General features: G+C 41.5%; 1 protein-coding gene across 2 annotated transcripts in view; it reads left to right on the top strand.

Moving 5' to 3' along the window:
- LOC134331143 (zinc finger protein 609-like) overlaps window positions 1–16,883 on the top strand; it is an 89,411-nt gene that overhangs the window by 58,956 nt on the left and 13,572 nt on the right. For both annotated transcript variants that reach the window (XM_063012428.1, XM_063012427.1), the window contains exon 3: window positions 5,855–6,080. In XM_063012428.1, coding sequence (XP_062868498.1) covers window positions 5,855–6,080 — 226 coding nt within the window. The remainder of the gene's footprint in view (window positions 1–5,854; window positions 6,081–16,883) is intronic.

The following is a 16,883-nucleotide window of genomic DNA, read 5'->3' on the forward strand; positions in this document are numbered from 1 at the left end:
CCTCTGTCGTGTTAAACAGTTTAGCATGATGAACTACTGCTCTTACTTTCAGTGCTAAAAGCAGGTCTCGGAATGAAGCCTTCTTTATGCTGCAGTTTGTACAGACATGAATGCCTCTGATTGGTCGTAAGGTGCTTCACATTAGGTAAACTAGAAATGTCAAATCACTACAAACGTCTGCAGTGATTGGTTGGTACAGGTGTGAGTGTGGGTTGAGTTTTAGTTGCGGTGCTCGGCTGATAGGCTAGTACGTACATGAAGACGTTGAAGCAGATACAGAAGTACAACTGTTACCTCTGTGTTAAACTGGATTCAGTTGTATTTCTAGTTAGTGAGTATGCCAAAAATGTAAATGTAAATGTTATGATCAACCAGTTAACAGACAACCAACATAGAAATCATGGTTCAATTAATGCTGCTGGTTAAAATGTCTTTTAAATTCAGTTTGCTGATTTCAGCGTCAGCTCTGCTTACAGACAGAGTTTCTATTATTAACTTTTTTAGGCTTTATAATTGATCATTTAATTTAATTCAAATCACAACAGAATCTGTTTTGCTGAAGTTTGGAGTCTGACTGCATGTTAAACTCACATCTAAAGTCATTGTTTATAAAAATAATGTGGATAGTTTGCATCATGCTCCAGTATAAAGGTAAAACTCTGCCTATCATCTTATTATAACCACGCTAGCCACGTTGTCAGAAAGAGTTATGAAATACGACTGCATCTTAATTAATTATGATCAGCATGTTTAGTTAGCGCCTGTAATGAACTGTTTGTCACTGACTTGTCGGAATGTCAACATGATACTGAACGGATTTGCTCATGGTGTTGAGGACTTGTCGATGTGAAACTCAGTGATGTGTGTTATATTGGGACGGCATACGCTTGTCGGTTATTGGTTAATTGTCAACTAATAAAGACTGGCTAACAGTTAAAAGAAATTTGCATTGCATTTAAAATCACCATGTAAAAGGTAAAAAACTACAAAACATAATTTTTATTGATGGTGTGATGATCACTATCATTTGATTTTTAGTTAATGCGAAAAAACTTAATTAAATCAATTTATCTTCCAGTGTGTGTTCTGCAGTATTTATTAAAGGCTGCATGAATCAGAATAATGATGTTTAGTGTGGCAAAACTGGGACTTACTGGGATAATAACACACGGCCATGACTGAATTCATACACATTGTTAACTACACCGACTGTTTAGTGTAATAATAATAATAATAATAATCTATAGACTATTTTATCGATTAGTCGATTAATCTAACGATTAATTTTCCTTCAAAAAATTTAATTCAGAATCTCATTTAGACTTTTTATTTTAAGAACAAACTGTACGGCATAATAATATGGCACGAAACTAGATGTAAACAGGGTTTATGTCCATATTATCAAATTCTCAAGTGCTCCATATTAAACAAAGTGCAGCACGTGTTTATGGCATTCCGTACACAAAGCAAAGCGCTTAAACTTGTCCAACGTACAGTAAAGACAGAATGAGCCCAGATTCTAACCTGCACATTCACTCAAAACGTACTTTAAATTCTAAGCGATGTAAACACAGTGGTTAGCGTTAAGGCGCATTTATGTGAGAAGCTTTTTGCGCTTTGATCGCCGCAGCAACCGCAAGAATCGCGAGTCCATCGGAGCAAGTGCGCAGCGCGTGTGAATGCGCCCTAACTGAACTCGCTAAGAAATACGCTATTCCAAGATCTCCACGATTAAGAAGTTTAAAGGAACAAGACGTTCAGCATCGCGCTAGTGCTGCTGTGGTACCATTAAAACAGTGTACAAACCACATTTTAGTTTTGTGCCAGTTTTAGGTGTTCCCAAACTTTTTTTGATGATTTGGGTCTTGGCAAACTTTTAGCTTTTCTTTGAAAGCTCTCTACAATCGGCTTCTGACGGCATTTTTTAAGACTGCGCTTAATGCCGGCAACCAGTGACTGGACCAAATTCGACTTAGGTCATGCATGCAGCAAGTAGTGCTGAGGGAATCATATGAATGGTTATATGAATGGAAACGTTGTAGAAATTAAAAAGAATCATTTATAAAAACGTAGTTTTAAAATGATGCATCAACCAATCGCGGCAGCCCTATATATTAAGCTTTTTCCCGTTTTAAACCCAGTATATGCTCCAAAGCATGTTTTTTTCCGTTGTTATTAAATGTTTCAAATGTGTCGGAATGATTCCTTACTGCTCGTGTTCACTACCCAGCCTCTTGTTTGACGGACAGCCAAAACCTCCCAGTGTTCAAAGAAACAATAAACACACTTCTCAGAAAGCGCCTTTAAGCCTAGATAAATTCAGCAAGCTCAGACTGGAAGAAATATTGAGTGGTATTACATTTTGGGCTTTTTTGTGCATGTTTTTACTCAGTTACTCATCATTTACCTCATGTTGCACTTTTTATAGTGTGTTGAAAGAACATGGTGCAGTTTATCATTTCAAGTGATCCTCAGAGAACTCAGCTTAGTTCATACTGATTATTATTGACTCATTTTTATCAAATATATTATTGTTATTAGGTGGAACAGAGCAACTGAATATTATGTCAAAACAAAACAGCATCTCTGATATTCCCTTATTTTGTCAGTCTACTCTGTTTTTACATCTTTTTTAATCATCTAAGGATGTCAGACATAATGGTGTTGCGTCCTTGACGGTTTCTGTTTTGGCTCTCTGGTTTGTACGGTTGTACTGTTCAGGTTTGGAAGGGATTATCTCTGACTCACACGGTTGGGCTTGTGCCGATGGCCGTGCCACTGGACATCATTACATGCGCTGAAACAATTTGAGGAACCTGATTAAGCCAGCTGGATTGTAGTAGCAGAATCGGGGTATTAAGTCCACACAAACCCCCTTTCTTGAATTTCTACCAGTGTACATGAGACAGCTTGCTCATAATAGGGATGTTTGGAAAGCTGTTTTGGTCAAACAGATTGAAGCTGGATGGCATGCAGTGCTTTCCATCACGAAGATGTAAACAGATAATAAGACAGTAAATGACTGGAGAGGCTGGATGCTCAGATAATTGTGCTTTCAACCAAACATCCACAAACTGGCACCATGTTGATTTAGATGAATAATTTGAAGCTGATAAATAATCAGCTGCTGTTGTTAATGGTGCCACCATTATATAAACAGTATTATTAAAATGAAAAATTGATTTGCTACTTGATGTAGAAGCTATTAAAACTTGCTGGGTAAGTGATATCAGAAGTGCAGTTCAGAGATAATTAATGCACATTTATATTAAGGTAGCTGCTCGGTCAGTAAATGTAAACTTATAATAGATAGATGGACGGACTTTATTTATCCCCAAGGGAAATTTGGGTCCTACAATAGCAAACATCAGTGACAGTATGTACTCATGTTAAATTTACCCACTCATGCTTATTACAGTGGTAAAATAAGCTAGCCCACTATTGCCGAGATTCAGGGTTTGAAGAATCTCTCAGTCTGTTGGACGTCTACACAGACATGATTGGTTATGCTGGGGGTGGGGGTGATGAACAGTGCATTCTCAGTGCTTATACATATTACACAAATTGCACACGGGTGGTGAAGCAGTAAAATAAGCTAGCCCATTGTTGCTGAGATACATGGTTCGAATTTCAGTGTCGCTTTCAAGCCTGTGTGGTGTCTACACAGATATGATTGGTTACGCGTTTGGGGGGTTAGCAGTGCACTCTCTCAGTGCTGATTCCCTCATACATATTACACATATTTGAACTGCACACGGGTGGCGCAGCGGTAAAATGAGAGCCCACTGTTGCCAAGATCCAGGGTTTGAATCTCAGTGTCGCTATCAGCCTGTCTGACGTCTACACAGACATGATTGATTATGCTGGGGGTGGGGGTGATGAACAGTGCGTTTTCTTAGTGCTGATTCGCTCTACACAGACATGATTGATTATGCTGGGGGTGGGGGTGATGAACAGTGTGTTTTCTCAGTGCTGATTCGCTCTACACAGACATGATTGGGTGACACGGTGGCTCAGTGGGTAACACTGTCGCCTAACAGCAAGAAGGTCCTTGGTTCGATCCCCAGGTGGGGCAGTGTGTGCAGTTTGCATGTTCTCCCCGTGTCTGCGTGGGTTTCCTCCGGGAGCTCCGGTTCCCTCCCACAGTCCAAAGACATGTAACTGGAGATACAAAATTGTCCATGATTGTGTTTGACATTAAACTTGTGAACTGATGAATCTCGTGTAATGAGTAACTACCGTTTCTTTCATCAATGTAACCAAAGTGTAAAACATGACGTTAAAATCCTAATGAATAATAAATAAATAAATACAAATCTATATATACATTTTACCGTTTGAAACAGAAGCAAAAGCTCTTTGCTGTTTGAAATGTTCATTCATTCAGTTTGAAGCTTGTCATGTATTCAGACCAGTGCAGACTGAAGGATCTCTCCGAGCGAGGCTGTGGGGGATGTAAGGGGTTTTATTTTCAGTGAGAGCTGACAGTTGGATGATGACTTGCCCATGCTGTTCACACACCAGCCACTGCTTTGGCAAGTCCTGATGAACATAAATCACCGAGTGGTTAAAACGACATTAGATTTTCACCCTGGTGTTATGTTTCTCACTGCAGCTCAAAGAAAGTAATGGAAATTTTTAGTGTGTTATGATCTCACTCAAATGTGATAATTATGCCAAATGTTATTCTGTAACAGACGTGTTCAGTCCTCTGTCTTTCCACGCTTTCTGTCTGAGCTTTTACTCCGACTGAAAATTCCATCTGTGATGTTATTTTAATGAAATAATTTTCTTATAGTCATGCTGTTGTGCTTTAGTATTTTTATTAATTTTACTTTCGTGTTTTATTACCATTTTATTCTCGTCAGGGACATATCAGGCCCACTTTTGGGCGCAATGCAGTAACACTTTCCGGACAGGACGCCAGTCCACCCCACTCAAACACGGCCAATCGTGTCTCTGTTGCCTGTAGACGCCCGGCAGGTTAATAGCACTCCTAGATTTTAGTGGTAGTGGGCTAGCGGATTTACCACTGTGCCACTTGGGGATCACCGATTGCATTTGAGGAGGGTATTTTGCTTCTCACGTGCCCTCCGACGCGTGTGCGGTCCTAGCGGACCCCTTCTTTATGCCCGTGCTTTTGCACAGACGCATCTGCTAACCAGGGTCCTTGCACAGCGTTTGAAGACCCCACTCACTTAGTCCAGTCATTTCCGCAACCCAGCAGACACGGTGGTCAATTTGTGTCTGCTGCAGGCACTGCCAATTGTGCCAGCTGGGTGGCGCCCAGCCGATCGGTAGCAGAGTCTAGACTCGAACCGGGGTGTTCAGAATCTTGGCGCTGGTGTGCTAGTGGAATATCTGGCACTTTTTATCACCTGCCAGTTTTGGGTTCCAACATGTAGATCCACGCTAGGCTTCATGTGACCACAAATTCCCTAACCCCCACTCACAGTGGGATTGGTGTGCTAGCGTGTTAGACCTTTGTGCCACCTGAGCGCCCCTGCTAAACCTTTTTAACAGATTTGCCTTCTGGATGCAGGTTCTCTGTCTCTGTTTACTTCCTGTCATGGCTTTTTACTTGAGGTACATTCATTTATAGATCCTGACCACTCACTTCCAATACTGTTAACCTCCGCTTCCTGAACTTAATTGAACGAGTGGGTCGATGTTCACACCCTGACATGGTTTTAGCTTCCCCCTGTAGTTTTCTGTGCTTTCTGCACCTCTTGCTCTTAATTAGAACAGACTTCATCTTCATTCTGATTATAAAACAGAAACTTTAAAGTTTTTACTTCATTCTGTAGGTTACTTCTGGGTCTTACTAAATATTTTTTTTCCCTCTTTCCCCCAGATGGAGTCTCCGGTCTCTACGCCAGCCCATCCTCCGCTTCATCTTTTAGCCTCGGTGGGGAGCAATGACATTGCCTCTCCATGTGAGCAGCTGATGGTGCGCACACGTTCAGTGGCTGTCAACACATCCGATGTGGCGTTAAGCACGGAACCAGAATGCTTAGGGCCCTGCGAACCCGGCACCAGTGTCAACCTAGAGGGCATCGTCTGGCAGGAAACTGAAGACGGTAAGGATACAGTTTTTATTTTCTGGATTGCAGAGCTTATCAGATTTATAATCCAACTACAACATATATAAATTTGCTTGCTACTATGACCAACAACTAAAATGATAAAGAAGCTTTCATAATCTCGAATTGCTGGCTGATTGATGGTACCTGCACAGAGACGGGAAAAAGAGTGCTGTCGTGGTGTGTCTCTCCGTACACAGCGCTGATCCACTCGTCAAAGTGTAGGTAACAAAATGCATACGGCTGCTGCCCACGTGTCGGAGGGGGCGTGGGTTAGCTTTGTTCTCCTCAATCAGAGCAGGGATCGGCATTGGTGGAGAGGAAGCATGACTCAATCGGGCAGTTGGACGCGCTAAAAGGGAGAAAATGCATTTAAAAAAGTATATTTCATTTTGTGTTTTGATGCATTGTTTGTTTTGACTTGTAAAAACGTTGAAAAAAGTGTGAAAACCCCCCAGCCTAGTGGGTAGAACTTTGGGACATCAATTGGAAGGTTGTGTGTTTAAATCCCAGTTTTGCTGTGACACCATTGTTAATAATAATAATAATAATAATACAATTTTATTTATAAGCGCCTTTCAGGAAACTCAAGAACACAATTACTGTACGATTACAGGTCTAAAACAGCACGGAAATTAATCAAGATAAATAAATAAATAAAAATAACCGACAACAATCAATTTAAAATAAATGGAAAATATAAAGTAATAAAACAAAACCTGCTGCTCAGGTGGCGCAGCGGTAAAAAGAAACGCGCTGCAACCAGGGCTGGATTCTGAGAAGCGTCGTATCGAATCCAGCCTTGCTTTACCGGTTCGAAGCCGAGTGGCTATATGAGCAACGATTGGCCGGTTGCTCATGTGGGGGGTGGGACAAAGAACCGGATGTGGGTCTCTCTCTGTCAGAATGTGATTGTGTTCTCTGCCGGCTGATTGGAGGCGCTTACACAGAGATGGGAGGGGGTGCACTTAGGGTGTGTCTCTCCGCATGCAACGCTAGGTGGCGCCAAACTCGTCAATGTGTGGGTGGCAAAGATGCATCTGGCTGCTGCTCGTGTTTCGGAGGGGATACGGGTTAGCTTCAATCACCTCCGTCAGGGCAGGGTTCGGCATAGACAGAGAGGAAGCACGATGCTAATTGAACAATTGGATGCGCTAAAAGGGGAGAAAAAGGGGTAAAAATTTTTAAAAAACAAAAAAAACAAAACCTAAGCAAATTAAAATGACTTATCAGGAAAAGCGGTAAGAACAAGGTGAATCTTTAGCTGTTTTTTGGAAGAGGTGACTGATGGGCACGTCCTAAAGTGCGTTGGGCTCTTTGTTGGGTTCCTGAGCAAGGCCCTTAACCCTCTTGCAAGGGTGCAATGGCTGAAAACTATATCCTATCATATTCTATATGAGTGGTTAGCGTTCTTCGTGGTATAAATTTCACAAGGTGTTAAAAAATGTGAGATTTGGGTCCATGTTGATCTGATTGTGCAGCAATATTGTGGTGCATTCATTAGATTTAGAGACTGGCAAGACGACTGACCGAAGTACACAGAACTTATCAGTTTCATAAAACCAGTTTGACATGACTTTGGTCTTTGGGACGTTGTGTTACCGTGCTGGAAAGAATGGAAATTTTGGCCGTAGAAGGATTCACATGGTTAGCAACAATACTCAAATAGGCTGTGGCATTCAAATGATGTGCGATTGGTATCAGGGGCGCAGTGCGTGCCAGGAAAATAATTCCCCACACCATGACCCCACCACTACCTGCCTGAGCTGTTAACACAACAGATTGTGTTTGTTCAGACATGCTGTTTACATCCAGTTCTGACCCCGCCATCTGTATGTTGTGGCAGAAATTGAGATCATTAGACCAGGCAACCTTTCTTCCAAAACTTCAACCGTCCTTTTTTTAACCCTGGAAGAATCAAAATCCCATGTGGTTTTCTGCTGTTGTAGCTCTCCCTGATGTTCCCACCGATCAGCCATAACATTAAAACCACCTTGTAACACTTAAAACCACCTTGTTTCTACACTCGCTGTCCATTTCATCAGCTCCACTCACCGTATATGAGCACTTTGTAGTTCTACAATTACTGACTGTAGTCCATCTGTTTCTCTGCATGCTTTGTTAGCCCCCTTTCACCCTGTCTTTCAATGGTCAGGACCCCCACAGGGGTGGGTGGTGGATCATTCTCAGCACTGCAGTGACACTGACATGGTGGTGGTGTGTTAGTGTGTGTTGTGCTGGTATGAGTGGATAAGACACAGCAATGCTGATAGAGTTTTTAAACACTTCACTGTCACTGCTGGACTGAGAATAGTCCACCAACCAAAAATATATCCAGCCAACAGCGCCCCATGGGCAGCATCCTGTGACCACTGATGAAGGTCTAGAAGATGATCAACTCAAACAGCAGCAATAGATGAGCGACCATCTCTGACTTTACATCTACAAGGTGGACCAACTAGGTAGGAGTGTCTAATAGAGTGGACAGTGAGTGGACACGGTATTTAAAAACTCCAGCAGCGCTGCTGTGTCTGATCCACTCATACCAACACAACACACACTAACACACCACCACCATGTCAGTGTCACTGCAGTGCTGAGAATAACCCACCACCCAAATAATACCTGCTCTGTGGGGGTCCTGTGGAGGTCCTGACCATTGAAGAACAGGGTGCAAGCAGGCTAAAAAAGCATGCAGAGAAACAGATAGACTACAGTCAGTAATTGTAGAACTACAAAGTGCTTTTATATGGTAAGTGGAGCTGATAAAATGGACAGTGAGTGTAGAAACAAGGAGGTGGTCTTAATGTTATGGCTGATCAGTGTACTTATTACTAAATCTTACTCAAAGTGAAACCAAGGAGCGTACATTGTGTTTTGCCTGTGATATGTCAGTTCAGCAGATGGAGTTCTTATTATGGTCAAGACTAAAGTATTTGAATCATTTTTCTACGTCAGCTATTAGCCTGAAGCTAACGATGTGATTAATTCACTACAGAGCATTTCTATTAACACAACCATTACAAATGAGATGTATGAGATGATTTTGCTAAGGCTGCATTGACTGTTTTCTGTGAAGTGACTCGGCTGCTCACCTTGAGCGTCGCATATCGTGCACATTGGCCTCAGACGCTCAGTTTTTACAGCTCGTTGTTGAGCTCAAAGTTCAATCTGATTAAACTTTGAACCAGTTGGCTGCTAAACTTTTTAAAGAGCCACCAATGAGACAAAGTGTTCATACGCCATAGATAGAAGTGAAGCACAAAATTCCACTTTCAGTTAGAACCGTGACATTGTAGGAATCACTTGTCATGGCTTTGTAGCTCTTTAATATGATTGAATTCAGCTTTAGATTAACAAAACAAAAGTCGCTTTATTATTTTGCTGGGTTTTTATCCTTATACGTCTCCTATTGAGAACGGTTGCAGAGTTTTACTCTGCCATCCGGCTGGGCTGGGCGGCTACATGAACAACGATTGGCTGTTGTTCATACAGAGTGGGAGCCAGTTAGGGACCTCATAAATCTGCTGGCTGATTGATGGCACCTGCACACAGTCGAGGAATAATGCGTCGATCAGGGTGTGGCTCTCTATACACAAAGCTGATCTCCCTATGAACTCGCCTCGTGCAGGTGAAAAGATGCACTTGGCTACTGCACGTGTCGGAGGGGGCGTGTGTCAGTCTCGCTCTCCTCAATCAGAAGTGGGGATCAGCATCAGCAGAGAGGAAGTGTAATGCAATCGGGTAATTGAGTATGACTAGATTGGAAGGAAAATTGGGACAAATTAAAAAAAAAAGTAAAATTCAAAGTTTGTGTATGGCGATTTAACATTTTTCATTAGCAGAGGGTTCAAGTGGCTCACGTTTATTGGTTATTTTGCACTATGAGGCGTCCTTTTAATCCTACGGCAATTCAGTTAGCAATCGGTTAGTCAAAATGTCTATAGAGAGGTCGTCAAAACACGGATGATGTTGGATGTTTTAGGTTTATATTCAACCGTTAAGGTAGCTGTGCTGTGTATTGTAGCTTTCATTTATTCTATCATTCAATTTATAAGAATAATTCTAAGATAAGATGATAAGATATCCTTTATTTGTCATATATACATATACAGGTGTACAGTACAATGAAATTCTTTCTTCGCATATCCCAGCTTGTTTGGGAGCTGGGGTCAGAGCGCAGGGTCAGCCATCGTACGCCACCCCTGGAGCAGAGAGGGTTAAGTAAGAGCCTTGCTCAAGGACCCAACAGTGGCTGCATAGCAAAGCCTGGATTTGAACTGCCAATCTTCCGGTTGATAGCCCAAAGCTCTACCCACTAGGCTACCACTGTCCCTAATTTATGACTGCCTTTAAATGTGGCTTATTTCTTATATATCTGTGACGTCTGTGATTTTTAAAAAATAAACACATTTTCCCTTAAATTTAGTAGTGCCCTAGTTTTAGGGAAAAATTGCCTATTTTTTTATTGATCCACAATTTAGCACATCATTTCCCTGACACAAATGTCCAGAGTAGGAGTTGCTGTTGCACAGGCAAGGTGGTAAATTACAAGCCAACCTCACCCTGCTTAGAAATACTGCATGAACTGTGTTGGGTTCTTGACTGGGCCAGTGGTAACACCAAGACTTTGTATTTGAGAGATGAGCCTTGGTGATGGTGGGCTAGTGTATTAGATAGCTGTGTGTTTTTTTTTGTTTTTTTTGCATAGCTAAGAGGTCATTAGTCATTAGTGTACACTCGGCAATCGCAGACTTGATTCCTGGCATTGTGTTTGTAGGAGAAAAAATCAAAGCTGCAGATATGTGGCAGAATAATGTAGTCTTTTTGCCAGAGAGCAAAACAGCACCTTAAATAAAAGCACATACAGGCGGGTAGAAGCCGCCTACGATGTGCCCTCTGAAACGCTCAGTGCAGTGGACTTGTAAAGGTGCCTCATCAGCATTCAAAGCATGTCGCTTCTATAAGTGTTTGCATTTTTCCCGCCGCAGGCATACCGCCTGTATTTTGGCCACTATTGTGAACGTATGTGCCTCGCTGAGTTTGAGAGATGTAGGTTCTGGAGGGATGTAGAACAAGGTCTTACAAATTCCCTGCCTCGGGCCAGTACGGTCACCGAAGCCCTGCACCCGCTGGATTCTGGTTAGGAAGGTAGTTAGCGCCTGCTGCTTTCAGTTTTCTCTCATCTGGAGAACATGGCAGAGGGGGAGGCCGTCTGCTTGGCATGTGCTCTATTTGATGGCCTCTCTTTAACTGAGCCACTGCTGGGTCCACCATGATGCCTCTGCTTGTTTGAAGTTTGTTTTTTCTCCCACTCTTATTCCAGAAGCTGGCAGATCTGTATCTTGGTACAGCAGTGTGTGGGTAGAAAAGAAGCAGCAAGATCGATCGGTAGTGTCGTTCCATCGCTTTGAAATGGCTTACCATTGTGATCAACTCTCAAGGATGTGGCAGCGCGTCTGCCCACATCTATTATCGTCTTGATACTCCTGGTGCTTCTCAAAACGAGGTTTCAGATACACATCAGTGTGAAAGTGCCTGGTTTCGAAATAAATGGTCTACATGATCAGTTTAGAAATATAATAGTCTGTTTAATGCGTGATAGAGAATTGTGATAGTGATTCTAAAGCTGTCCTCTCTGAGAAGAACAATGTTTCTAGGTCTGTTTAAGTGAGCTTAATTGTGGACTAGACTATGTGTAGAAGGGATCACCTCCTGAGGCTAGCTTTAGAATAATGTAATTAGTCCAGGGTGTCCGATTACTTTCTGTTTCACAACAGTGGGGAATGTGACACTAATTGGGGAATGAATTGTTATTGGTGGTATATAAGCACACAGCTTTAACTGACAGACTCGCCCTAGTGGTTGATTGCTGGCAAGTAACAGTAATACACACCAACTTACGCAATATACACAAGATGTTCTTAAAAAAATGATGATAGTAATAACAACATTACACCAGATGTCGCATTGAACACACACGGTTAACACACACATATCTTGTTAGAGGGGAAGCTCCTCCACTCTGTGATACCTGCCATATAGCCATTTTAATCAAACATACTAACATAACTGAATGTTTTAAATACTTACAGCAATGACAATCTATTGTAATACCAAAGGTTATGAGAAAAATCCTTAATCAAGCTGAAATCAAAACAGTCCTCAAGTTTTTGTAAAAATTGGTCTAAACCAACGACTTTCCAAGTCGTCAGGTCACTGTACAGTTCACACTACACAACTGGATCTCTTGTAATCGGGAGTCTTTCAAGTCGGTGTGGCTTTCACACTACATGACTGATCGGCGATAGGGGGTTTCACACTACACCATCTATCACTAACTGGAATCACAGACGAGCTTCTCTGGTCTCCCAAACTACGTTTTGTCACAAATACAAACGTGAGAAGTGATTGGGTTAAATGATACCACGTTCAAAAATGCACGTCAACAAGTAGCGAGCGATCAAAGTTCAAGGAGAAAAAATTAATGAATCTGAGTGGATTTGGCTACATGAACAGTAGGGATTGTTCTATAGTGAGTTGGAGGTTAATAAATATTTTTTGCAATGCAACGTTGGTGTTACGTTTTGTAGAGAACGATAAGGTCAGAAATACTGTAAAACTTGTGTGCCGATGTATTCTGATATAAACTATATTATACCCCTGTCCCACCTTTTTACAACTCCTCCTCTGTGTTTCCCCTCACACTGTATCCTGATTCTCATTGGCGGTTCGACGTAGCACTCGTATCCAGATATTTGACATGCTAGATATATTTCTTCAGTCGCTCAGATCGAGTTGTTGAGCAGTTTACACATAGCGATTGAGAGCCGAGTTTCGATCGCCGAACGCAGAGTTGCTCCCGAGCCGGCAAATCTAGCGCCGACCAGTCGGCGAGCGAAAATCAGGGCACGATTCGTGTAGTGTGAACTAGGCATGAGGAACACTTGACAAGAACTATAAACTGAAATATGAGAATTACTTACCTTTCCTGTCGTGATTATAACCACTGTGTAAACATGGTGTAAAACATCTAAATAAATAAACAATACCAACAATTAAGACATGGTACATTTTCTGCACAGCAAATGTTACACTTCAATTACTGGTTTAGTGGGATTTTACCATCAAACCTTAAAATCAACCTGCAACCAGGTCTCAAAGCACTTTAAAGCTTCTTCTTTTGAGGAAACATTTTTTCCAAAGAATGTAAGAATGTTTAGGTGAACGTTCCTCATAGTGACTGTTCTGGCTCTTTTTTCATATCGAACTTTTGTTACAATTTTCAGTTCCAGTTTCTTCAGTCGTATATGCTGCAGAGTGGTTGCACAAACTCAAAACAAGTTAAGCATACAAAACACGGGGTAATGAATCTAAAAGCTTAGTCAGCTAATCCCAAAGACCTTCAGTATTTTGTTAAAAGAAAGATAAAGCTGTTAAATTCAGCAACTCACTCTGTAAATGCACTTAGCAATGACCGCAATCCAACCTCCCACCTTGAGAAATGTAAACATTGCTTCTTACAAACTCTGAGCACTTGCTGAAACGAACCAGGACAGATAATCAGGAGGCAGTACGGTGTAGTTTTGTTTATATTTAAACAGATAGTATATGTAAAGCTTTAAATAAATGAACTCCTACTGTTTTGTAAGATGGACAGTTTATCACAGAGCTGTTTAACCTCAAGACCTTTTAAAAATGTACTTTTAAAGCATATTTGCTGTTGGGTATGAATAGAGGTCACGTTGATGTATGCCAAGAACCTTTTCCTGCATAACTTCACTATCAGTGGAACCGTGTATGCTGAAAAGCTTGTTGAGTCTTTACTGTTTTATGCTTGTTTTTTTTTAAAGACAAGTTGAGATAAGGCATAATCAACCTAAATAAATATCCAAAGTGTCTTGTTTATATTTGTGAGTATCGAATGTTGTCGTTTGTACTAAGTAACGCTCATTAGGGATGAAATCCAATGCAATCTCCACGGCTTAAAACTGAGCATAGTTAATTAACACAGCTGAGGAAATAAACCACATTCTTCAGCTCGCTCGCTGCAACAACAGCACAGTCACTAATTCCACCAGAAAAACAAACAAAAGACTCAATTTCTACAGCGTGTTTGTTTCACTGTAAACCCCAGATTAATTCTTTAATCTCTGCTTACTCTGACTTTCTTCTGTATGTGATATATGAGAACGGCTTTCAGCTCCTTATAAACAGCGAGCAGCAGAAACGGTGAGTCTCATGCCATCAACATGACACAAATCCCCTTGGCAGGAAGTTAGAGGTGCATCAGGGTCATGCTGGTGTCTTATCCACCCCTGGAAGCCATGCATGCTGATGCCTCCAAATGTCAGTCCTAAATCTTTACCAAGTTTATTGCTCTTGAAGAGGAGCCCAGTCAAAGCCCAGTGCCAGGAAACACAGCCACACCAGTATACTGATGTCAGTCCTGGCTTTACACACTGCACCCTTCCACACCACTCCTACACCCACTTCAGTTGCATTGTTATGCTTCAGTGTTCCTGGTTTATTGCTGTTGTTTTTACAGTTATGAGCTGCAGTGTGTTTCAGTCTGGCTGAATTAATGTAAGCAAAATCATAAATTCAGGCTCTGGAGGAGCATAGACTAGCAGTAATGAGCTTTTTCTTTTAAAATCACATCAGAAACAGTTCAGGATGAGGTTTAGTCACCATACACGGTTTGGCATTTATCTCTGCGTTTGGTTAAAACATTCTAATGATGCAGTAACGATGTGTTTGGGCCATTAAAACTAGTGCACCATCAAAAATGTACCAGTTTCTCTTACTGATTAGTGTGGTGATGTGGGGCACAGCTCTCATCTTTGTCATTGGTCATTATAGTGACTGAACAGCTTGAGTTAACAGATAAAAATCTGTTATCTCTGGTACTTCTATGGACATGTGTTGGAGGAAGTGTGTGGGTCTTCTCCAGATTTACTTATTATTTTAATTATTTATTTATTTTGCACCCCTCTCCTAATTACATTCTTCTTCTGCTTGCACCATCACTGAATAAAGAGTCGTGCCATGTATGGAGGGACACTCATTGCGCCATATGTGCTTCAATTATTCGTGCTGAAATCTAGGGTTAGGGTAGGGGGTAACCAGCCAGCAGAAGCTGATATACAAGGGATCTTCAAAAAGTTTCCACACTTTGATATTTTGGTTGGAAACGGTGAGGGCGGGAGGAGTAATAATCGGTCGTGTCTGAGAGACTGAGAGAGAGCTTATAGTCCGGATTTAGTGCCTTCTGATTTCCACCTTTTTGGACGCTCAAAGAAGCTTTAAGGGGAAGAAGATTTTCATCTGATGATGATGTGAAAGCAGTGGTGCATCAGGGGATACTTCTGATGGCATTAAAAAGTTACAATGCTGGAAAAAATGCATCAGAAGGTGACTCTGTAGAAAAGTGATGTCATTTGTTTTTGAAATTCTTAATAAATATAGTTAAAGTGCGGAAACTTTTTGAAGAACCCTCGTATTACAGCAGCACTGAGGAGAAACCCTATCTGACCTTCAGTCTCTAAAACAAGACCAGCTGTGTTGGTTAAGCACACTCCCAAAACGAAGCCTAACCTCTTATAATATAATAGTTATTAGATTGTATGTCTTATGTTCTTTGTTTGTCATTTTTGGTTATATTGTAAATTCTTGATATCTCATACATTCAGTTCATAACATCCTTAACAAGACTTACCTAAATTGTTGAATAACATTTGTTGAATGAGAACCATTACTGCCTATTATTGGATTTGACCCTCTATGTCTGGATTCTAACCCTCTTCCTGTTTTAACTAGACAGCTCCCTTTGTTTGGGTTTGGGGTGTTTTAACTCCTTAGGTGTTTAAACACGCTTTAATGTGAACTGTACTGTGCAAAGAAAAGATGACAGTTCAACAGTTGACAGCGGAGCTTGTGATCCATGAAAGGCCTGATGCTCAAGCCCCTTCACTGCTGTACAAGTATTTATTAATGGAGTGTAAGAGTGCAGGAGGGCGCATGACAAGCTTCTGTCTTTTGAAGAGCACCAGAGGTGAAACCATCAGGCTTTGCCTCGAGTTAAGTTTTTGGATACAGACAGGTGGTCGGAGGAACACTAATGACTCAGGGTGAAAGAGGAGGGGCTGCTACTAATGTGCTTCTACACTGACCCCACTGACATTTTTCAAAGAAACTGTAATGGCCATGGATCGTACAGTCTGGCACCCTTCGTGTGACTGGATGGGAGCGTGGAAATGGGTACATATGGTTTGTTTTAGGAAATATTAGCTATGACACTTGCGCTTATTGAAGGGTGTTTATCTCTGTTAGGGATGAAGGAATTAATGCATTTGCCACTTTGGGCAGCTCTGGGTGAATGTTAAGGAAGTCATCATAGAGAAAATGGCCATGTTTATACAGATGTTAAACAAATACATGTTTCTAAGGCCCTATCCTGATGCCTGCCTCAGGGGACTTTAAAGTGTGCACTTAGGTGATGATGTTAAATGGTGTACAACGGGACATTTAACACATTGAAGCAAAATTGGGACATGTGACTTTTTTATATTTTTATATATTTTAACATAATGTTTACTGAGAGTTACTCTTCTTTGGTATGTCTATAATTGGGAGGTATGAGGGAAGAACACCTGGAAAAACCCACGTGCAGACAGGGAGAACATTAAAAAAAGAACCTCTTTACTTACAGTGACCCAGTGGCGGTTCTAGGGGGGGCCAGCGGGGGCCAGTGCCCCTGTGACAACCAGCTTGGCCCCCCCTACGGCCCCCCTAATGAGT

This window comes from Trichomycterus rosablanca, chromosome 17, assembly GCF_030014385.1.
Source record: "Trichomycterus rosablanca isolate fTriRos1 chromosome 17, fTriRos1.hap1, whole genome shotgun sequence".
Classification (NCBI taxonomy): Eukaryota; Metazoa; Chordata; class Actinopteri; order Siluriformes; family Trichomycteridae; genus Trichomycterus; species Trichomycterus rosablanca.